The 25,986-nt window shown below is 35.0% G+C and overlaps 1 protein-coding gene across 1 annotated transcript in view; it reads right to left on the bottom strand.

The window, feature by feature from the left end:
• Nucleotides 1–12,774: 12,774 nt before the first annotated feature.
• TRIQK (triple QxxK/R motif containing) overlaps nt 12,775–25,986 on the bottom strand; it is a 37,300-nt gene continuing 24,088 nt past the window's right edge. The window contains exons 2-3 of the mRNA XM_052651992.1: nt 18,139–18,224; nt 12,775–12,888 (exon numbers count right to left, since the gene is read on the bottom strand). Of these exons, the coding sequence (XP_052507952.1) occupies nt 12,775–12,888; nt 18,139–18,224 (200 nt within the window). The remainder of the gene's footprint in view (nt 12,889–18,138; nt 18,225–25,986) is intronic.

Below are 25,986 nucleotides of genomic sequence, written 5' to 3'. Positions count from 1 at the left end.
AAGATCTCCCCCCTCAAATTATAGAGTCCATTTAGGGGTATACAGTTAGAAGACACAAAAATATTTTAAAAATCGAAATATAATAAGGTCTATAGAAACCAAATCAAAGGTGGCTTTGTACATTTAACCTAGAAAATGAGCAATTTCAAGATTTATTTAAAAACCATGGGAATTGAGATAATGATATCCCCCTGAAGTGAAATCTCTCAAGTTTTCCACCCAATGATACCAAAATATGAGTGCAAATACAATCAGAAATGGCTCAAGTATTGAGCCTTACTAGGAAGGAGAAAATACCAAAATCAAAGTTACGTGTAAACAGAAACATAAATACCACATTTCAACAGGCATCTTACAACTACTGTAAGAGATTGCCCTAGTGATACAGTGGTTAAAAATCTGCCTTGCAATACCGGGGATGAAGGTTGATCCCTGGTCAGGGAACTAAGATTTCACATATTGTGGAATAACTAAATCTCTACTAAATTACTGAGCCTGCACATTACAACTAGAGTCTGTGTACCACAATGAAAGATCTCACATACTACAAGTAAGACCCAATGCAGTCAAATAAATAAATATTTTTAAAAAGACTAATATAAACCTGTGGGTTCCAAAATTAGGAAGCTTCAGTTCAGTCACTTGGTCATGTCTGACTCTGCAACCCCATGGACTGCAGCACTTCAGGTCTCCCTGTCCATCACCAACTCCTGGAGCTTGCTCAAACTCATGTCCATTGAGTCAGTGATGCCATCCAACTATCTCATCCTCTGTCGTTCCTTTCTCCTGTTTTCAGTCTTTCCCAGTATCAGGATCTTTTCCAATGAGTCCGTCCTTTCCATCAGGTGGCCAAAGTAGTGGAGTTTCAGCTTCAGCATCAGTCCTTCCAATGAATATTCAGGACTGATTTCCTTCAGGATTGCTTAAGACACACCATTAAAAAGTGGAGCTCATCAACAAGTCATGGACCCCAGAGAAGGGAAATAATACTAAGTGCCAACATTTGAGGTCTGGTATTTGGCACTTCACAGTACCAGCTATAGGAGAAAGGTTTGAAAATGAGTAATACTGAAGAAGTTAGCAGCATCAAAAGAGCATAGCTTCCTATAAAGAATCATAAAAGTAGAGAAAAGATTATGCTCTTGAGGAAGTAGCAGAAATGAGAAAGAAGGTAAAAGAAAAACTGAGGATCTTTCAGAAATGAAAAAGCAATAAGGCATGCCAATCCTGCCTGTCTCCCCCACCACTGAGAGCATTCATTAAAGAAACTGTCTTCAGCAGGTTGTTGTCAAGAGAGAATCCTGGACTACAGGCTCAATTCCTAAAATGACTAGAAATAGAGAAAAAAATCAAGCCAACTACATACAAAGCTAATGGAAGAATACAACAGAAAATTCAAATCAAAACACTTTAGCTGAAGAATTGTTCCATACCAAAAAAAAAAAAACAACAACAACAAAAACCACAAATTTTTAACTGAACTAAAAATCCTCCAATAAACAATTGGAAATTAGATGCAGATATGTAGACAGAGATGCAGATGTAAATGTAGTTACAGATATAAACTAGAAACAGAAAATTTAAAGCTTAAGACCACAGTGACAAAACGTGGAATAATGCATAGGAGCTGACTGATCTCAGCAGAGAAACTGGAAAAAAAAAGCCCAACTCACAGAGAATACGCTGAAAGGTACCCAAGGTATATCGTAGATTGTAGCAAAATTTACTGAGACTCAAGAAAAACAGGAAAACCAAGAAGATAAAAGTGAAATAAAGTAGTAAGTAAAAGGGTCAAGGAAAATCTGTTGAAATGGAAGACGTGAAAAGAGAATTCAAAATACAGTTGAAGTCTCTGAAGAAGGAAAACAAAACATTCTATAACTGACATGAAAGTATAATTGAAGAAAACTTTTCAGAACAAAGAAAATATTATTTTTACATACTTAAAGGGCCCACTGTGTGCCTAGGAAACTAAAAAAAAAAAAAGAGAGAGAGAGGGACATATCCTAGAAAAACAATTAGAATTCAGGGTGCTGCTAAGTCACTTCAGTCGTGTCCGACTCTGTGTGACCCCATAGATGGCAGCACACCAGGCTCTGCCGTCCCTGGGATTCTCCAGGCAAGAATACTGGAGTGGGTTGCCATTTCCTTCTCCAATGCATGAAAGTGAAAAGTGAAAGTGAAGTTGCTCAATCGTGTCCGACCCTCAGCGACCCCATGGACTGCAGCCTTCTGGGCTCCTCCACCCATGGGATTTTCCAGGCAAGAGTAATGGAGTGGAGTGCCATTGCCTTCTCCGTATCCAGGCAATAAGATCAAGTTACTTGCCTATAGAATTGGGAAAGACTGGCATTAAGCTTTTCAAGGGCAGCAACAACAAAAACAAAGCAATGTTGGGGCAACATTTTGAAGAAACTGAAGGAAAAAAATTGCAAGTATTTTATAATAACCATATTGCCTCAAGTGTAAAGACAATAGAAAAAAAAATACGTAAAAGGTTCATGGATCCAGGGAATACTTTATAGATGAGCCCTTCCTTAGCTGGCTGAGCTTCATTCAACTAGGAAATAACCTGGAAAATTTTGGCAAAAGAACTGATGATAAGCATTTCATATATTTTTAATTCTAGAGTTAAATTAAAGAGTAAAATACCAAAAAGGGTAGAAGAATACTCTCTAGAAAAGTAGAGAGAAAACAACTAGAGATGGATGAAGGGAAAGACAAAGGAGAAAGCAGTCTAAGATTATTGACTGCTTTATAGGTAACAGACGAAGGTCAAGGGTATCATGTAAGCTTGACAGTCCACTGAGTAACAGGTTATTTGTGAAAATGTATATTAAGGATATTAAAAACATATGAATATAAGTGAAATCTCTAAATAAAAATACCAATGTTCAAAGATACCAAACTTTTTAGAAGCAAAGACACATTGAATACAGAAACATATATATGTCAATACATTTGATGACTGTAAAATAAAATTATAAAATTATTTGCAGAATTGATAATAATATTGAAAAATGTGGATGGGTTTCACTTAGCTATTTCCAAAAAAATTTCAAATCAGCTCATAAAACAAATCTGAACTCTGCGATTGTTAATTCTATGTAAAGGGCACACCTAACATACAGTGATTCAGAAGGTTGAAATTATAGCTATAGAAAGAATATATCAAAAAGCTAAGTCTGCAAGAATTGTGACATTTTTATTAAAAAAAAAAACCCACAGAATTCAGATATAAAAGCATCAAAGACATTCTACAATGCTAAAAGCCAAAACTCATAATCAAGAGTTAATAACTTTGAATATCAATACACCAAATAACAAGACACCAGATAACAGAGCAACCGTGCTCAAAAAGCAAAAACAACAGAAAATACAAAGTTGCCCTAGTCTAATTGATGGATCAACGAGTGGTCACACCTTCTTGATGACCTCTTCCAATAAAACAATGGCAGGAGGAGGTCCTACTGGCATAGACTTGCATACAGGGTAGAGAATATGGCTAAGCATCCTCCAATGCACAGGACAGGGCCCCACAACAGAATTATCTGGCCCAAAATGTCAACAGTGCCAACACTGAGAAACCCTGTTTTAGAGAATGGGGTGTAGTATTTATTTACTCAAAAATATTTACTATGGCAAAAACCATGGGTCTAGAGGCATTCTTGGCATTTGAGTCACAGCAATAAAACTCAGAATCCTCACTGAACAACCTCAGAGTCCAGTTGGAGAATTATATAAATGAATAATTGTCATGGAATAAATTCTCTGAAAGACAAAGAATCATCACCTCACCTAGCCTTGAGTTGGAAGGGATGGGGACTGGAAGGGGACAGGCCAGGAAAATCGGGGAACAGAGAGGTCTTCAAGGATAGATAGGTAGGCATTTTCCAAGATTAAATATAAGGAAATAATTTTAGGCAGAGGAAAGAAGGTGACAGTGAGTACAAAGGGACATTAACAAATGACCTTCTCACTCCATCTACCTCATGCCCTCTGTGTTCCAGCCACTCTTGGCTGGAACAGGCCAAGTACTAGTATGTCTTTATCCTCCTTCATTGGTTTTCTCTCACTTTAGAATACACTTCACCCTGTCTGTTTGATGAAACCATCGCCATCTCCATCTCTCAAGATCATGTCACGAAAGCAAGAGTATTGCTTTTGTTTGTTCCTTTTTGCTCTTTAATGTTTATGGATATGTTGAAAGCACAAAAACAATTCTGGCATGTAGCAAACGTTCATTTTTTTCCAAATGAACAAGTGAATAAACCCCAAATCGTTACCAAGTCTAAGCTCATACCGCTTGCCACGTGACAGGCCAATAATGGAGATTCAAGTTGTTGGGGCAAGGAATAACAACTTTATCTGGAAAGCCAGCAAACCAAGATGGTGGGCTCATGCCTCAGAGAACCACATTGCCTGAGTTAGAATTTAGGCTTCTTTTATACCAAAATGGGAAGGAGTAAAATGCAGTATTTCCTGATTTTTTCATCAGCCTCCAGAAGAGATGTTAATTTCTTCTTCTGTCTAGTCATTCACAGGTTGGGTCTGGTCAGGATGTTTCTTGTTGAGCTAAAATCTTTCCACTCAGTCCTGTCTGACTCTTTGTGACCCCATGGACTGTAGCCCACCAGGCTCTTCTGTCCACAGAGTTCTCCAGGCAAGAATACTGGAGTGGGTTGCCATTTCCTTCTCCAGGGGATATTCCCAACCCAGGGATTGAACCTGCCTCTCTTGTATCTCCCGCATTGCAGGCAGACTCTTTTCCATCTCAGCCACCAAGGAAGCCATGAGCTAAACAAAGGTTAATTTAGCTTAACACTCAATACCTGGGAGGCAGGATTCCCAGAGATGAGTCATTATGTATAACTTAACCTTATAGGCAATATCTCTAGTTATTAACTGGTAATAGGATACAAAAGGTTCTTCCCTATTACAATATCAGTTCTTTTCTGAAATACTCTTTTAATTCTTGCTAAATATTCTTCCAACACACAAACACATTTACAACACAGAGACATGTTCCGTGCTCAGCTGCTTCGGTCACATCTGACTCTTTGCAACCCCAGTTCCTTAGGCTCTTGAACCACAGTCCCCCAGGCTTTGCCAGGGGATTTTCCAACCCAGGGATCCAACCCGTGTCTCCTGTGTCTCCCACATTGCAGGCAGATTCTTTACTACTGATCCACCAGGGAAGCCCAAGACATATATACATTAAAAAACAAGAGAACTGTATCACAATCACTTGTAATCCTTTATAACTTTTCTGACCTCCCTCCATGTCAGTTAAATATAAATACATGCTATTTTAGTGAATCCATCACATTTTATTTTATAGAAGTAAAAAGACATTTAAAAAGACTCCTGTATTGGACATTTACATAGCTTTAATTGTTTGTTTGTTTTTTAACATTATGAAGAATGCTTAAAGTATACATCAAATTTAAGAAGTTTTAAAGTACACTGCAAAAGTCCCTTCCAGAAACTGTGTGAGATTACTATTCCCCGAAGCAGTGTATGAAAGAGACTGTTTCTTCACATCTTTAATTAACACTGGGTACCGGCTTGTGTGTCAGATTTTAATTTAATGTGTTATAAACCAGCAGTATTTCCTTTATGGCTTCTGACTCATGAATCAATGCCCAGAAATAATTTCCCTACTAAGAGCTTCTAAAAATATCTACAATTTCTTCTAATACTTTTTATCATTTCATTTTCATACAGAAATCAAATTAAATCAGAAATTAATTTTAAGTCATGGTTTAGGCATCTTTTAATTTCCAGATGGATATTCAGTTAGTGTATTTAATAAATAACTTATCTATCCTCCTGACTTACAGAAAACATTAAATGAATATTCATATTTTGATCTATTTCTGGACATTGCACTTTTTCTATTGGTTTGTCTACTTTTCCTTGATAATGATATTATTTTATGTATTATAACTTTATAATACACTTTCATATCTGATGGGTTAAGGTTCTCTTTTCTATTTCCAGAGCAGAAGACTATTGTTATTAATTCTTTTTTTAAAGTTTCATTATGTCACCCTGTTACATTGTTTTATCCAATGAATTCTCTTCATACTTTTGCTGATTTTCTTCTAGATAATTCTATAGTTTTGGTTGCAATTGTAAAAGATATTTTCATGCTATTATATTTAGCTAATTATTGTATAGATAGATAAAGCTATTGATATCACAAATATTTTTCTAAAAGAGCATGCTACATAAATCTTAATATTTTCTCAGTTTTCTAGTCAATCATATAATATGCAAATATAATACTTTTCCCCACATTTACTACTTATTCCTGCTGTTTTAAAAATCTGACTAACTGGCTGTCACTTTCAGAATAACTTAAAATAGTGTAAAAACATAAAGCTTTCATGATTTTAATAATATGAAGCATGATAACATAATTCTCATTTCAGTACTGAAAGAAACAAAGATTGCAATGGATTGAATCATATCACATATGTAAAATCTATGCCTTTATAATGATAATAAAAAACAACAGCAACAACAATGGTACATCTTCACTGGCCACAGTTAAGAGTACTAAGTCATTACTCTTACATTTTGGATTTCTTTAAGCTGTTTAAGCTAACCAAATAATTGGTAGAAATTGTTTCTAATTTCACTTAACATATGCTAAAGGAATGATGGAAAATCACCAGTTTGAGATTAATAACCTAGGAAACAATTATGAATGGATTAAAAAGCTTTAGGTAAAACCTTGATGTGAAACCTTATTTTGGAGGGAATCAGGTTACTAGCACATGAATCCAGTGACAAATTTTGGCATTGCCGTGAGACAAGCAGATATCATGTGTCTCATTAGGAATTATGAAGTACCCTTGCTTTAAAAACAAATGACAACAAAATTGTCTGGATCTAATCTAACTTAAAACTTAACTTCTATTTTACAGAAAATAGGAAAAATAAAGGGAAAAAAATGAATAATAAAATGAAAAAGGCCAAATCTAGAAAGTTGAACATTCAGAAAGACAAATAACTTGGTTTTTTCAACAACCAATGGCATGAAAGAAAGAGAGGTTTGTTGCTGATTACAGTTGACTCCTGAACAACGTGGGTTTGAACTGCAGGCGCCCACTTACATGTGGATATTTTTCAATAGTAAATACTACTACACAATCTATGGTTGGCTGAATCTTCAGATGTGGATGGAGGAACCAGGAATATGGAGGGCTGACTATAAGTTAGAGGCAGATTAGTCCCCATATTGTTCAAGGGTTAGCTTTAAAAGAACTTAAGAGACATACAAACAAAGGTAGTACAGATCTTGATTCAAAACCTATCTTAAATAGATATCTTAGAGACAATTAAGGACATTTGACTCTTGCCTTGGTATTAAGTCATATGAGGAACTAATTATTTAATTTGATTAGCTTCTTAGTAACTAAAGAAAAAAAAAAAAAACCCTAACAGAAAACAAAAGCAAAATACCAAAGTACTTTCAGGAACGCACACTGAGATATTTGCAAATAAAAATGTCAGCATATTTGAAATTTGCTTTAAAATACCTCAGGTTACAGAAGAAAATGGATGGAGTATATAAAAAGAGTGGCAAAACATTGGTAGTTGTTGAAACTAGGTGATGGGTGGCTTGAGGTTCACTGTACTCTTCTCTCTAGCTTTGTGTAATACCTGTATTTAGTGACAGATAAAGCAAGCAGGTAAGAAGAAAGACAATCAAAAAAAAAAGTGAAGGATCAGTGATATTTCTAAGTAAAATGGTAGATATGTAGAGGTAGTTAATATACTATGCACCAGTTAAGTATGACAAAGCACATGTGAGGTTCATACAAACAGAGCAGGAATGTTCAAGATGGCTGAGAATTTAGAACTGAGGCAGATGGGGAGATGGTAAAGAGTACGTGAACAAGAGAACTCAAGTAAGATGCCGAGAAGGGCACTGTCTTGATCACAGATGCGTAGGCGCTAGTGCAATAAGTAAGTTTTTAATGTCTGGGTTATTTCTCTTTGGTCCACCAACTTCTCACACCTGTTGTTTTATGTACAGCATACCAATATGGGCTAACACTATGACCTCCATCATAGGTCATTATACCAAGAGTTATATTTGGTCATGTTTTATTTATAAAACTTTCTTTTTAAAAACTGCTACAATTTAAGAGAGTTTTAAAAATGCCTTTACCTTCACTTTATAAATATGAAAATAGGGGGAAAAAAAAGACCTCTGAATTTTGTGTTATCCTAGGATGTACAGAGAAGACAAGCCAATGAAGACCTGCCTTGTCACATTCAACAGAGCAACTGCAGAAGCAATTTGTTACAAGCAGATGGATAGCTGAACACTGAAAAGGATGATAAACTAGAACAAAATTAGATATTGAAATCAATTTCTTTTAGGCTTACCATGAAACTTCACATTTACACAAACAATTGTATTTGAAGAAGTCAGAAAAAAAATGCCATACTAAGATGGGTGCCCATGAAAACAGAACTTTACACATGCTATAGCCTTTATAGCCACCATTTACTTGGTGGGTCCAAATATTTATAGTTCATTGTTATGACTGCCAAAACTGGCAACCACAAGGATTGTTGTCTCAATTAGGACAGTAAACAGATTGTCTCTTTTTTTAATGAAAAAATCTAAAATGTAATACTTCACAGTTTAACATGTTTATTCATCTAAACGAGCTAAAAAATAATGGTGCGACATCTGTTCGAGAGGCATTGGTACCTCAAATTTTGGCTGCCTCCCCACCAATTTGGTTGTTGTTTTAAAAAATGAAGAATAGGAGGGGGTACTGTCATCAAAAAATCTTCTGGCAAGTGAAGTATCTTATTTTTCTTGAAATACGGATCTCATGTCTGTTGCTAGGGATAAAAAAATTTTGTTTAACAAGGAGGCACAGTGCTGAATATGACAGCAGTTCAATTGTTTTAAATACATTTACTGACCCACTATAGATATTTCCACACTGGTATAATTCTTTCAGCAACTCTCCCAGTTCCCTCTATATTTACCTGTAAAGCTACAACCTATACAAAATAGCAAAGTGTCTCTGTAGGCACTGGATTCATCTGCTACAACATTTTCTGTAGGTTGTACTGATTTTAGATATGGTGTCAGTGGAACAAAATCTAGCAAACATCCTAACCAGACTGCACTGGAGCAATTCTAATAAAAGAAGGCAGTGCTGCTAAGGGAGAAGTGGTGCGAATCTCCCCAGAGAAGCCTCAGGTAAGTGTAAAGAAGCCTAATTGTTGGTAACAAGAAAATAAAAGCTTATCTTAGATTAGTCTCTGGCTCAACAACCTTATTTATGGAGGAAATACATTAACATTTAAAATCTGTTTAATTTCCAGAAGTTTATTTCTGAAGCCTATCTAAAGTATAACTTGTTCTACTCAATTATCAGGACTATAATTTCAGAATCTGGAAAAATAAAGCATCTTCATTTTCACATAAATATAAGCATTATAATGAAAATTTAGTTTTATTTTCAGTAAGAGTGAAGATTTGGACTAAGTTAAATTTAAAACAATGAGTATGATTTTGAATGATGATTAAGATCAGAATAATGTATTTGACTTCCTAAAAAAGAGCAATATTTCTGTTTTATAATAGATCTAATGCTAGTTGTCTTGATCATCAAGAAAACCAGGATTAAATGTATATGTGCCCCAATACAAGCAAAGATCATAAATGCTAAGTGCTGAGTTGAAAAATATTGTGATTTTAAGTTTTATTTATTAAATGCAAACAATTTTTGACCATATATCACATGCAAAAATTGTACCAGGCTCTGAGAAGACTAAAAGAGATTAATTTTAACATGCATTTATTAAATATATGCAGATCACTACACTACCGAAATTACAGAAAAATAAGAATATATTCTCAGGACTTTGTAATCATCAGTTGAAATGGAAATATTTCTATTTTATGAAAAATTAAAAAAGATTAGAAAATCTTCAAGTATTTTGTCACCTTAAAACAACAAACCTCATCAGTTCAGTTCAGTTCAGTCGCTCAGTCGTGTCCGACTCTGTACTAAAATAGGCTTTTAGTACATTTGTTTCAAAAGAAATTCTAGTTGAGGTAATATTTTTACATCTCCTCTCAGATGAATTTACATTTTCTTTATTTTGCATGCAAGGTAAGATGCAGTAACCATTTTCACTTTATTCACAACATTTCCTAGGTTGTACATTAAGTCCAGCTGCATTAGTTGAAATTATTTTTTCCCACAGAAACAGCATGTTAACAGATTCTAACATTCTGAAAAGTAATTAAATTTTTCTGTTCTTGTCTTCTGAATTACTCTGAGCGATGAATTATTGCAGGGGAAAAACCCACTCCTAAAAGTTGTCTGGTGCCAGTCTCAGACTTACACCAAATATCCCCCACTATTCAGAAGTGTAGTGCCCTGAAACCACAGGCTGGATAACACCTCTCTGCCCTCAAAGATTCAAACTAGACTTCAACTTGGGATTTCTTGATGAAAAAACTGCTGCTTTATAACTAAGGCGAGTTTGAAAAATGTGGACTTCACAAAAATAGTGTATTGTAAACATACACTGTCTCACTTTACCTGCTATTTTTTAAAATCAGAATTTAGCTCTTAGAACTTACCATAAGTCAGTCAGTCATACAAACAGACCAGCCATAGATTCAGAGTATTGGTAAAACTATGTAATGAAACTTGCCTATAATCATACTGTGTTTAGCCTAATATTCATTATTATCAAAAACAACATTTTCTCCCAAAGAACACCTCAAAGGTAGAACAGGATAATAAATTATTTCTTCAGAGTAATGAATTTTCAAAAATTTCTAAGAGTATAATCATGTATTTTAAATACTATAGATTCTGTTATATCTCACTTGGATAGGTATCTAATAAACAAGTATTACATATCCTTGCATTTAAATTACCACTGAAATTAGATATAATCTTTATTTAATACGACTGCATTTAGCACCAGATGGGAGGGAAAATAACTAAATGAAAATTGTTCACGTAAATGTGATAGGAGTAAGGGAAAACAGTATTTCTTGACATGTGGCATGTCACTCAGGAAAGTAAAAGACCCATCATATCCAAAATGCCAGCTTGGATATTCCCTTGCCACCCACTTCACAAACAGACACACCACATGGCATTAAATGCTGCGACCTTTCCTAAAAATGCCACTTGGATTGGCCCACTATGGTGAGTGTATAGGCACTCTTGGTCTGTCTCTTAAGTTTGTGATTTCAAGGGGAAGAATCCACTAAATAGCATTGGCTAAATTCTGCCCTCAGCTGTTTGACAAAAAGTGTCTATGAGGATACTGGCTCTTTTGGCTGTTTGCATGCTAATGAAGTAAATTAAACTACTTGAAAAAATTCTATAGAACAAAATGCTATACAGCCATATTCAACTATCTATCTGCAAAGGTCACAAAGATATTTATCAAAACTTTGTTCTCTTGGTGAGTATGTGAGTATGGAAACAATCTTAACATTTTATTCAGTCTTTATAAATACACTATAAAACGCCTTAAGAACATGTTGCAAACTATTCATTTTCTACACATACTTATATAAGGTAGTAACTAACGACTCTGCTGTGGACACATATTTTTCCATTTTCTAAGCTTAATGTATTTGTGTGCTGTAAAAATATTTTAAAAATCCACTACCAGTAAAAAATATTGAATACATTAGTCATTATAACCCAACAAATGTAAAATACCTTGAAAAATCATATAAACAAAAAACTCCATATGCAGGTAATATAAGACACATATTTCCTTCTATTACTTGCTTTTCACAAGAGAGTCTTAATTGATTTAATTCCCTAGAGGCAAAGTACAATTTTGTAAAACAAGTCTGTATTGTTCAGCTATGAGACAACCCAAGAAACTGCCTCTGAGTAGGTAGGACTTCTGCGATTACTGTTGTATGAAAAAGACTGCACAGTTAGATGACAGATTGTTACTCTCTAACAAGAGGGGCAAACTGATACAGCAAGCAGCCAGAACAACATAATTAAAAAAGGATTCCAAGTTTATATTAGTAGAGTAATAAGTTAATTAAAATCAAGATCAACTGAACTTTCTGTATACACCAGTTCAGACAGCCCAAGAGGAAAGGAACTCTATTTTAGAGACATATGTGACTCTTTGAGCTTCTGTCATCCAGGTGCCATTTCTGATGGAGCACATGTGCACTGAACAGTTGGCAAAGAAGGAAAAAGATTACTGTAGATGTATGTGCAGATAGTCTAATGATATAAAATATGTCTGGAAAGAAAGCAGGGCTTCTTTGTAAAATGAAAAATTTCCCATGACTTTTCATTCCTTCTTAGGCGCTCAGTGTGACTAGAGAATGCTTCTGGAAATGAGGATATATACTTCCACTCATGATGTATATGAACAAAACAGATTTGGTAATCTGCAAGTGATGGAGTTATACACATAAACTGCCTAAGACATCCGAAGAATTTAGGATCTATTTCCCATTTTATCAAAATGCACCATGAATAGGCTGCCTGTCAAAGTAGAAAGATTTATAAAAGTATCTGGTAGCACACATATTATACTACATTGCTAGGTAAGGTTCTTTTCTTGATATCCTATGCAACTACTTAAAAAGAGATTTCTGCAAACTGAAAATACCAGCAGAAAAAAATTCAAGATCTTGCTGTCTCAGTATTTCAGAAAGTATTGGTCCCTAGAGGTGCTTTTATAACATTATTTCCTTTTCATGCATTGATTGCTGCTCAACTAATCTTCATCTGGTTCCAGATCAGGGTCAACATCTGTGGACAGTCTGAGATAAAAGAAAGCATAGAAAGCCAGCAGGAGGGCCAGTATAGCTGCAAGCACAAGGCCAACTTCCTGAGGAAGGAAAAAAAAAAAAAGTAGATTTGAAATTCATGAAATGCGATTGGTTAATGTTTACAGTTTCATGACATTAAAAAAAAAGTCTAGAATGATCACATTCTTTTTGTTTAACACTTTCTGTCATTAAGCAAAGAAACTTATTTTGTGGTTGAGGACACCTATTATAATGGCAAGCACAACAGTGCGTGGGCTTCCCTGGTGGCCTGGAAAATCCCACGGACAGAGGAGCCTGGTGGGCTACAGGCCATGGGGTCGCAAAAGAGTCAGATATGACTTAGTGACTAAACAACATCAGTGGGTATAATAACAGAAGTATATTTATACCTGTTATTACTTTTATTTAGCTTGTATCTTTCTAATAGTAACATTAACATTTATAATTTTAATATATTTTCATAGCTTAGATATCAAACTGTTGGATGCAAGCAGTGTAGTTTCTGCCTACACAGTTTATCTTTCTCTGTATTTCTTGCTTCAACACATTAATTATTAGTTATAGCAATGGGACACAGATTCTAAAATGACCACTCCTTTTCTAAAGGGAAGAAACAACTATAACAAGTTTCTAGATTATGTCTCTGCACTAGCGCCACCTGGGAAGCCCATAAACATCCTTATTAAATATTATTTTGTTAAAACTCTTATTTTTAACTCTAAATTCTATAGTTTACAATGTGGCAGAACCAAACTGAATACTCTTGGATCATGAAGCATGATATGATATGATAGAATTATCGCAACTATGAAGGATGGTCCTGGGTACTTCACTTAGTGATCTGATGCAGATTATATTGATTATGTTGAAATAATCACCAGGAAGTTTACCACATACACAACAGCAAAATCATATTATTTTTTAGAAAATCTATAAACTTTTTGTATTGATATAGAGACATACCATGAAGGAATTTTCTCAATGTTAGCATATCACTTGGCTAAACAGAAAAAAGAACAAATAGTGCTAGTACAGTATCTTAAAGGGCTTAAATATTCCCTTCTAATTTTCACTTTCATATCACACCCCTTCCTGATACTATTTTATGGAGAAACCATTTATTTGCACTTAAAACAAATGTAGCTTTTCATATGCCACTTAATAAACTTTAAAGATGATAAAATCAATTTGGTTTATAATAAACATGTCATTTTTACCTGAATTTTGAAATTACAAGTGGATATTTTATATAGATTTTTAGCTTTCCAAAAAATTACATTTTTGGATCTGAAAACTATAAAAATTAATATTAACGAAAATCATGGGGTTGAAAGATTTAGTGTCAACTATTTTTGTAAGATTCGATTTCTAAATCTACTTTAATGAAATCAAAACAAAACAAAAATTACTCTATCAATATAATGTCAAATTAAAGTGAATTTTTCTCTGTTGCAGTTGGAATACTTTGGCATCTCAAAAGGGCACGGCAGCATCAGACAGGTTTCATTTATTTTCTTGTATCCACAGCTGTGCTCCCAGACCCATCTGGTTACACAGCTACTAATTTTAAGAGGATGTAATAAACAAGTGACACACAACTGCAAACTCCATCTGTTCTGTATAGTGGACAACAAAACTGTTCAACAGCAGTCACCATTCACATTAGCTTAACACAAGAATAAAGTTTTTACTTTTGATTGGAGGCCATGATTCTCATTCTCACTAATAATCACCTCTAATTGCTGCTTTTCAACTCCTTCTTATCCTTTCAAGCAACATTGTTTCATCTTCATTGTACATTTTTAGAATATCCAGAGGCATAAAAAAGAGATTTAAGGGTAGAAAGTGGAGAACATTCATAGAATACAACTTCAGAGGATCTATTAATTCAATTAAGTCTATTCACTATACTACGTTATGCAGGTGAGGCTCAAGAAGTATTAGATGAGGAGGTACAGCAAATCATTTTTGTCAAAATGTCCCTTTTCTGTTAAAGAGATTATTACTGTGGGGACTGCATGTTTGGAAGGTTAAAACTGGGAAAATTGGAAAACACTGCCTTCAGAATGCTGGTTATGCAAATCATAACTTATATCCCTAAGACAACACTCCTTGCCCTTGGCCATTTTTAGCTTTAGATCAGAAATAACAAAAAAGAACAAAAATAATAATTCCAGGTGGCTCATGTTAGCAAGATCTGGTTGACATTTGAATATGTCATTTATATAACAGATAAATCAAATTTTGAACCTTATTATTTTATTATTATTATTTTCTTAAATAAACTTAATAAACTACTTAATAAATAAAGATTATTTTTTCCTTGTAAATACTAGGAAACAGGTATTTACATTCTAAAATTATTTTTTTACTAATTTGCAATTCTTGAAAAAAGCTTTCAAACTGAACAGCAACCAAACAGCAAATATTAGTCATGCAAATATTTTGTAGGTGGTACACTTTACTGGGTCATAAATTATTTTGATTACATTGGTAAGACACAGGAACCAAAAATAGATTCACAATAGAAATTAATTCACATTTTGAAGCAGCCATATTCATGTCTTATTCTGAATCATTACTGTTCCTTGAATTTTTCTGTTGCTAAACATTCATTTATTAAAATGCACTGGAAGCCCCTGAGGGTAAGGTACCCTACTGTGCAATTTTTATATCTCATATCCATGATTCCTCAGTCAATTGATTTTAGATGCTACTGAAATCTGGAAGTGGTTTCTTATAAAAATTTCTCCAAAATAATTATGTCTTTTCTTTCCTTTCACAGGTTCTACAATATGGTAATACAATTTCTAAATAAATAATGAAGGATTGAGTCAGATTTATATAATTCATAAGTAAGGTATATATTAAGATTATAGACTGCTTTGAAAACTTTACCGCAATAACATCCACAATACTATCTTCACAACAAAACTAAGAACGTTTTGTAATACGTAGTATAGTCACACAAGGCAGACTTAGTTGAAGTAGGGGATCTTTAGACCAATGACAAGCATCCAAGGAAAGTCTTATTTATGCAAACCAGTAATAGCTAGTTCAAGCACATATTTATGTTAAGTGTTTTAATTGTATCACTGTATTATTTAACTCTCCCAACTATTCTATGAGGTAAATGGCATAAAATCCATTTTACAAGTGTGCTATCTTAGACTCCGCATCATTATAACATCAGAGGAAAGAAGCAAGTGATTCTAGGCCTCTTTATTTTGTGCTCAATTTTATCATTGCTGTTATTTTTCTATTCCATGCAGTTGTTCATATTTTCTATATATTTACATTATTTGAAGAGCGTAACTACTATTCCCTCTAAAAACTAAGTAGTCAAGTGATAAAAGATAACATGACGGTCATCCTGTATTAACTCGGTAAGAGTCAAACATGTCTGATGTTGGTTAGTTCTTAGTTGCTTCTCTGACATTATCGGTATGGATAAAATCACTCACCAGGGAAATTAAATAGCATTAAATGGAAATCCTGAAAGAAACTTCGTTATTTAAAATACTATGCTAAAAATGACAAGGCAATCAAAGTTTGACAGGGCAAGCTAATTAGTACGCTAGATTTGAAATGTAAAACACCTCCATGGTTCTGATTCTAAAAAGTTTCCTATCATTTTAATGTGCATTTCACATAAATTTTCAAACAAAGTAAATGATGTTTAAGGCTAAGGTTTTTGTTTTTCACAGGTTTACAAATCAAAATGGTATGCTAGTTTATTAAAAAGGAGCTACGTTTTTGAGGTCAAAAATTTTTCTGTACGTGCTTTAAATCATAAATGAAATCTAAGAACAATTTTTTTCTCGTAAGAGATAAATTTTACATTGTTTTGAAAAAATACATTAAATGACTGCACTGTAAAGTAGACTTATACTAGAAACATGGTTATTTCCTCCAAGTAAAACCACAGCAAAACTTATAAGACCAAATGAAAAAGGAAGTGTATGGGAAAGTGGTATACATCAATAAATGCGCCGCGGCACTGGTTTTCAAATTCTAACTTATAGTTTCTCATTATATTGTGCCGCAAGTAGAGTGTACTACCCCAATATTTTTCTGACAAAACAAAAGGAAAGTACTATATTGTAAAAGATAAAAGTAAATGACACATTGCTTTCCTGGAAAATGACAAGACAATGCTCTCACTACAAAAGACAGTCATCAGGTAACTAACTGCAAAATAAGGAAATAAGCACTGGTTTTAGAAAGTTCACGTCATAGAAATAATTTTAAAGATGAATGAAATTTCATGTAAAATTAGAAGAAAACTTCAAAAGATTAATCATCTCTCTTTTAAACAAAAAGGTAATTCACTATTTTTTTTTTCTTCATTAAAAACTGACACACAGAACTAACTGAGGAGGCTATTGTGAAAACATACCACAGCACACGGCAATGCTTGATCAAAATCAGCAATCAGGAGTAAAAAGAAGGCAGTGTTTTGTGATCATAATAGCAAATTCTGGAAGACAACCAAATATATCATCTGGCAGTTCAACAGCTGTTGCAGCTTGGTAGTAATACCTTGGCATTTGCTATAAGCTATAACTTAGAAAAATTGATTTTTCATCTGCCAGATAAAAACCAAAATCTCCTTTTAACATTTTAATACTTAAATAAAATATATGTACTACCACTTTAACTTTACACATTTGACACTGGAGCCACCAAAATAATTTTTCTATTTATAGTTTAATTTTACTCTAAATATTTGGCAGAGTTGACATGAGTAATAATGTAAATGTAATTTTGTTGAACTTCATTGTGATAGCACATTGGATTATCTGTTAACATCATTCTCAATAGCTTTTATCCTTCTTAAGCAGTAAAAACACTGGTTTTTTAAAAGAACATCATCTGGGAACATCATTAGAATTTCATCATCGAGAGTACTGACAACTAAACTAATACATAAAGTGATCTAAGTATATACAATTACAATTAAAATATAAACAACCATAAAGTTAAATTTTTTGCAAATGAGAAAAGTTTTTGATCTAGGCCACATATATCACTGAACTGAAACAGAAGCTACAGAACTTAAAGTTGCAACTTTAAGTGTAACTGGTTCTCTTAAGTGATATTGGGTCTTAATCTAAGACCTGATAAAATCTTAGAACCGGAAGGATGTTTCTCATTAAGTAAATTCTTTTCAAAAACCTCTAATTCTGGCATTTGACTTAGATTTTGAAACGTCAAAAAACATCTAGAATTCAACATTTATGCAATCCATTTTAGAAAATGAAGTGGCAGGCAATATATCAAATTTTAAAGTTAGCAAATACAGGTACCTTTATGCCAATTGCTGTTTTCTTTGCTTCTGCTTTTAATTTAGTTGCTCGTAAAATAGGTTTCGTTTTTTTATAATCCTGTTTACCTAAAAAGAAATAATTTCAGACAATGAGCTATAATTCAAGTGTAATAGCCATCTGAAACATCAAAGAACTTTTAAATAGAGTAAATCTGGAACACAAAGTTGCAAAGTAACTCCCAGTTACAGACACCATAAACTGGTCACCCTAAAAGGTCAACTTTTCTTTCTCCTACTTTTTCAGGAAGAAGACTTGACAGACATATTCAGTTTCCTGTGAAGTGAACATCAACAAAGATTTAAAAGAAAAAAATTCCTTTAGAGAATAAGATGTTTAAAGCAAAGAGCATCTGGAGCATTTGGAGACAAATTTGGAAATAAATGAATACACATAAGATCCCACTAAATAGGTAAGGTTAACTGTCTTCATCCTGGAGAGGAGCATGGCAACCCACTCCAGAATTCTTGCCTGGAGAATGCCCAAGGACAGAAGAGCCTGGAGGCTGCAGTCCATGGGGTCCCGAAGAGTCAGACATGACTGAGCGACTTCACTTTCACTTTTCACTTTCATGCATTGGAGAAGGAAATGGCAACCCACTCCAGTGTTCTTGCCTAGAGAATCCCAGGGACAGGGGAGCCTGGTGGGCTGCCGTCTATGGGGTCGCACAGAGTCTGACATGACTGAAGCAATTTAGCAGCAGCAGCTATATTGAAATATTAATTTCAATCTTCTTTTCCAAATTTAACAACCAGAAATGAACAAAATTGAGTTAGAGTCACATAATTTGCTTTTTTCTGCGTACCATCTGGTGACCCCACTAATGAGTAACAAAAGAGCTATTTCACAGCCTGTGAGGAAAATAGATTTAACAACAATAACAACAACAAAAACACTGACTAGAATAATGTACACTTTTTTGTTAACCAAACTCTTAGCCAATAATTGAGTCAAATGAGTGTCAAATATAAGCATATGTCATTCTGAGTGGGAAGTAACATGTGACCAAATAATCTCTTTGAGTATTTTATATTCTCTTATTTGGCCACACTGAAGTAAACCTGAAAGCAGTTTATCTAAAGTATATCATCAAAGTGTAATGTGCAATATATTTCTTAACGTGTCTGCTAATGATTCAAGAGTATCTTTAGAATTCTATTAGATTTTTAGAATTAGAAATGGCAGGGAGAAGTGAGACAAATAGATTGGAATGATGAAGAAATGCCATATTTGTGTTTGTTAGACACATCAAAGTATTTGTTTGGCTGAAGAATTATGTTTTTATTAAAGAAGAATGTATGCTATTTCCTTAACTGCACTCATTCTGGATCTATAAGCATGCAGAAGTCTAATAAGTATTATTTGATGGTAGAGCTTAATGATCTAGAAATGAGCCAACTGTAAGAATGTATATCAAATGATCTAAATTTAAATTACACAATGAATAAAATACAGAAAAATATTACTCTGACCCATTTTAAATTAGCAACATTTAATTCTGCTGAAAAAAAACCTTGACAAGTGTTCACTCTGATTTCACATTCTCAATGGTCAAACTATTCATGTCATTATTCCTGCTGAGATATAAACAGTTCAGAACCATGGAACTGGTGACACACCAAATGTCTCCACTCACGGTTACAAAGCAAATTTCTAATGAGAATCTAAAGAGAAATTTCAATATTATGTATATGAAGCCAAGGAGTCATTTCTTATATTATCTTATATATGCCCTATAATAAACTCTGGGTGCCAGAGGGACAAAATAAATAAACAAAAAAGAATTACCTTCACCCATTTGCCTTTCATAGACATACAGTATTTTGGATGATGTGTCTGTCATAAAACAGATACAAAAATGCCTAACAGAGTCAATGTTAAAGTGGGATTTTATCATTCTACTTCACTTGCCATTGGCTAAATAATGCATTCTATTTCAATTCAACTCCTATAATCTCTTAAAGAATAATATTTATAGATTTATATTAATGTTGATAGAAACATTTGAAGCTATATTAATAATAAATAGTTTTTAAAATTATTGCACACCTCATACCTCAAAAAGTGCGTCTGTCATTAATGTAGCATTCTCTTTGCCGACTATGATATCCAAAAGTATATACTGCAAAATGTGGTTTCATTCTACTGAGGGAAAACATTTACAGGGACATCTGCTAAGTTCTTTGTAACTAAAACCAGATCTTTCCTTTATACCCAATGAGAATTTTAACATTTTAATTTTTTATGGTTTCAAAAAATACCTATGCCCACATCATCATAAAAATATAAAAAAGAAGCTCTTGACTTTACTTACTTACACCTAGGAAAAAACACTCCTATATCATCTAGATTTTATATGTAGGCAATTCTGAAATCCAATTGGATCTGATTCTATCAGTAACACAATAATCACAGTAACAATTTAGCAATTGCTCATTATATTTTGTATGGGAGAAATTCGAGCCCATGAAGCTAATACAGGGACTCAATCATCTCATTTTTTCCCCCTCATTTTCACTACTCATCACATTTCCATATTTGAATTTCCCATGATATAGTTTAAGTAGCAAAAGTTTTCTCCCCCAACAAAAGCATCTCCTTAATTTCTGATGGACTGATTTATGCCTTTCTCCAATATAAGCCTGTTTTTTCATTTTATTTTTAAATTATCATAAAGTCAACATTTTTTTCTTCTGGTGTACAGTTATATCAGTTTTAATGCTTATATACAGATTCATGTAATTACTACTACAGTCTGGATATAGAAAGTTTATATTGGGTTGGCCAAAACCTTCATTTGTATTTTTCTATAACATCTTACAGAATCTCTGGCACTATCCTTCTACACTCAACCTCCCTCTGACCCATAATTCCTGGCAACCACTGATCTATTGTCTATTTCTCTAGCCTTGTCTTTTCAATAATGTGGCAATAATGTGACAAGGGCTTTTATTCAGCATAAGTTCAGTTCAGTTCCTCAGTCATGTCTGATTCTTTGCGACCCCATGGACTGCAGCACGCCAGGCTCCCCTGTCCATCACTTACTCCTGGAGCTTACTCAAACTCATGTCCACCTAGGCAGTGATGCCATCCAACCATTTCTCATCCTCTGTCATCCTCTTCTCCTGCCTTCACCCTTCCCAGCATTCTACTCATCAGGTGGCCCAAGTATTGGAGTTTCAGATTCGGCATCAGTCCTTCCAGTGAATATTCAGGACTGATTTCCTTTAAAATTGACTGGTTTTATCTCCTTGCAGTCCAAGGTACTCTCAAGAGTCTTCTGAAAACCAGAGTTCAAAAGCATGAATTCTTAAGTGCTCAGCATTCTTTATGGTCCAACTTGCACATTCATGCAAGACTAGTGGAAAAGCTATGGCTTTGACTAGACAGATCTTCGTCAGCAAAGTCAAGCCTCTGCTTTTCAATATGCTGTCTAGGTTGGTCATAGCTTTTCTTCCAAGGAGCAAGCATCTTTTAATTTCATGGCTGCAGTGATTCTGGAGCCAAAGAAAATAAAGTTTTTCACTGTTTCCATTGTTTCCCCATCTATTTCCCATGAAGTGATGGGTCCAGATGCCATGATCTTCGTTTTCTGAATGTTGAGATTTAAGCCAGCTTTTTCACTCTCCTCTTTCATTTTCATCAAAAGGCTCTTTAGTTCTTCTTCACTTTCTGCCTTAAGGGTGGTGTCATCTGCATATCTGAGGTTATTGATATTTCTCCCAGCAATTTTGATTCCAGCTTGTGCTTCTTCCAGCCCAGAGTTTCATGTACTCTGCATAAAAGTTAAATAAGCAGGGTGACAATATACAGTCTTGACATACGTCTTTCCTGATTTGGAACCAGTCTGTTGTTCCATGTCCAGTTCTAACTGTTGCTTCCTGACCTGCATACAGATTTCTCAGGAGGCAGGTCAGGTGGTCTGGTATTCCCATCTCTTTCAGAATTTTCCACAGTTTATTGTGATCCACACAGTGAAAGGCTTTGGCATAGTTAATAAAGCAGAAATAGATGTTTTTCTGGAACTCTATTGCTTTTTCAATGATCCAGCGGATGTTGCCAATCTGATCTCTGGTTCCTCTGCCTTTTCTAAAACCAGCCTGAACATCTGGAACTTCACGGTTCTCGTACTGCTGAAGCCTGGCTTAGAGAATTTTGAGCATTATTTTGCTAGCATGTGAGATGAGTGCAGTTGTGCAGTAGTTTGAGCATTCTTTGGCATTGCCTTTCTTTGGGATTGGAATGAAAACTGACCTTTTCCAGTCCTGAGTTTTCCAAATTTGCTGGCATATTGAGCACAGCACTTTCAAAGCATCATCTTTTAGGATTTTAAATAGCTCAGCTGGAATTCCATCACCTCCACTAGCTTTGTTTGTAGAGATGCTTCCTAAGGCCCACTTGACTTCGCATTCCAGGATGTCTGGCTCTAGGTGAGTGATCATATTTACCTTTTCAAAAAATTGCCAAGTCATCTTCCAGTGTGGTTGCATTCACACCAGCAACAAATTAGAGTTCTGATAGTTTTTCATCACCACTAGCCCTTGGTATTATTTTATCTAGGTTATCTAATTTTTCAGCGTATAGTTATCCATGCTGCTGCTGCTGCTAAGTCGCATCAGTTGTGTCTGACTCTGTGAGACCCCATAGACGGCAGCTCACCAGGCTCCCCTGTCCCTGGGATTCTCCAGGCAATAACACTGAAGTAGGTTGCCATTTCCTTCTCCAATGTATAAAAGTGAAAGTGAAGTCACTTAGTCATGTCCGACTCTTCGCGACCCCATTGACTGTAGCTTACCAGGCTCCTCCGTCCATGGGAGTTTCCAGGCAAGAGTACTGGAGTGGATGGCCATTGCCTTCTCCATAATTGTCCATAGTATTCCCTTATTAAAGTGAAAGTCAATCAGTCGTGTCTGACTCTTTGCGACTCCATGGACTATATAGACCATGGTATTTTCCAGGCTAGAATACTGGAATGGGTAGCCTTTCCCTTCTCCAGCTCTCCAAGCTTGTTGGGGAGCTTCCCAATCCAAGAATTGAACTGTGCTGCTGCTAAGTTCCTTCAGTCATGTCTGACTCTGTGCAATCCCATAGACGGCAGCCCACCAGGCTCCGCCGTCCCTGGGATTCTCCAGGCAAGAACGCTGGAGTTGGTTGCCATTTCCTTCTCCAGTGCATGAAAGTGAAAAGTGAAAGAGAAGTCGCTCAGTCGTGTCTGACTCTTAGCGAGCCCATGGACTGCAGCCCACCAGGCTCCTCCGTCCATGGGATTTTCCAGGCAAGAGTACTGGAGTGGGGTGCCATCACCTTCTCTGAATTGAACTGTGGTCTCCTGCATTTGCAGGTGGGTTCTTTACCAACTGAACTATCAGGGAAGCCCATATTCGCTTATAATCCATGATATATTTGTAAGATTGATAGTATACTGGTTTATCACTGGTATTAGTACTATTTTTCTTTTTTCCTCCATTATATAGTCTAACTAAAGATATTTAAATTTCATCTGTCTTTCTTAATAACAAGATTTGGGTTTTATTGATTTCTTTCTACTGATTTTCCTTTTCATATTATATTTCCACTCTAATCTTATTTCTTTCCTTCACATTGCTTTGAGTTCAGTTTGCTCTTCTTTTTCTATTTTTGTATATAGAGATAAAGGTTATCATTTTAAATCTTTTTTATTAATAAAGTCATTAACAGGTATAAATTTACATCTAAAGACTGCTTTATCAGCATCTCATAAGTCAGAAAGGAGAAGAAAATATACAAAAACACTTGTAGATATATTTACCTATGCAGTCACTTTTATCGATGTTAGCTTATTTTTTCTTTGTGGATTCTAATTACTGTCTTATGTATTTTGACTTCAGCCTACAGAACAGCCTTGAGTGTCTCTCGTAGGGCAAGTGTGCTACTGATGGATTTTCTGGGTTTGTTTATCCAAGAACATATTAATTTCTCCCTTTTTTAAAGGATAGCTTTGCTTGGTACAGAATTCTTGATTGTCACTCCTTGGCTTTCATCACATCAATTCACTCTTTATGTCTGACTCTCAACAATTTTATTATCATGTGGTCAGGTGTGGATCTCTTTCAGTTTATCTTACTCAAACTTTTGTGAGGTTCTTGAATAAACAAATTAAAGTTTTTCATATCAGAGAAGGTTTTGGACATTTTTTTTCAAATATTATTTTTGACCCTCTCTCTTCTTCCTCTTATTCTAGAACTATTATTATGCATAGACCTGTAGGCTAGATAGAGTCCTGCAGGTATGTATGGCTCTGTTCCTATTTAACTACATCTTATTCATTATTTTTATGTAATGTTTTTCAGACTGGATAATCTCAATAACCTCTCTTCATGTTCCCTGTTTCCCCTATAAGGTTAAACTTACTGTGAAGCTCTTAAAGTGAAATATTATTATATTTTTTCAACTTTAGAATTTCTATTTCCTTCTATACAAAATTTACATTACTATAATATTACTTTGCCAACAAAGGTCCGTCTAGTCAAGGCTATGGTTTTTCCAGTGATCCTGTATGGATGTGAGAATTGGACTGTCAAGAAAGCTGAGCGCCGAAGAATTGATGCTTTTGAACTGTGGTGTTGGAGAAGACTCTTGAGAGTCCCTTGGACTGCAAGGAGATCCAACCAGTCCATTCTGAAGGAGATCAGCCCTGGGATTTCTTTGGAAGGAATGATGCTAAAGCTGAAACTCCAGTACTTTGGCCACCTCATGCGAAGAGTTGACTCATTGGAAAAGACTCTGATGCTGGGAGGGATTGGGGGCAGGAGGAGAAGGGGACGACCCAGGATGAGATGGCTGGATGGCATCACCAACTTGATGGACGTGAGTCTGAGTGAACTCTGGGAGTTGGTGATGGACAGGGAGGCCTGGCGTGCTGTGATTCATGGGGTCACAAAGAGTCAGACATGACTGAGCGACTGAACTGAACTGAACTGAATATTATTCTCTATTTGTTGAGACATCAGTCTCATATATCTTTAGACATGGTTTTCTTTAGTTTTTTGAACATATTTAAAATGACTGATTTAAAGTCTTTGTCTAGTAAGTCCAAAGTTTGAACTTTAGGGACAGTTTCTATCCTTTTTCTGTGCATGGACCATAATTTGCCTTTTTTTTTTTTTTCATACTTTTTGTGGAAAACAGTTTTCTACAAAATAATGTTATGTGGCAACAGTTAAATAATGTAAAACGGCAACTCTGCAAACAGATCTCCCCTAGAATTCGTTGTTACTGGTCTTTGTTCTTCTTTTGTTGGTGTTAGTGTTTGCCTGTTTGTTTGTTAAGTGACTTTAATGGGCTAATTCTATAGAGTCTGTATTCTTTGTCATATAGAGTCACTTACCTTCATGTTCTTCTAGAAACTGGATAGATATTATCTTAAATGTCTTAAACCAGTTTGCTGAAGAGATGTTTCATGCTTTAACAGGAGTTTATACTTCTGCCTTAGCCTTAACTTCCTGCTAGCTTCCTCAAGATCAGCAAGAAGTGAGAGTTTATAGCTTTCCCAGGTCTTTACCGGACATGACATAGCCCTCCACAGGTTCATGACTGTCTAGATCCCCAAGAAACTATATCAGGGATTTTCAAAGGCACTATGAACATCTCATTGCCCAGTCTAAAAAGAAAAAAAAGCTTTTTTTAGGTCAGCCTCATGCTAGTAATGCTGCCTCAGGGGGTTGTGATATTAAATGCTTGCCATGGATTGTATTTGCCACACGCCATCAGGACAGGACCCTTCACACAGAATGAGCTATAAGGCAGGTCAAATAAAGACAAGTTCTGAGAATGGGGATATTCAGTGAGTTG

This window comes from Budorcas taxicolor, chromosome 14, assembly GCF_023091745.1.
Source record: "Budorcas taxicolor isolate Tak-1 chromosome 14, Takin1.1, whole genome shotgun sequence".
NCBI lineage: Eukaryota > Metazoa > Chordata > Mammalia > Artiodactyla > Bovidae > Budorcas > Budorcas taxicolor.
This window is presented reverse-complemented; position numbering and strand designations above follow the sequence as displayed.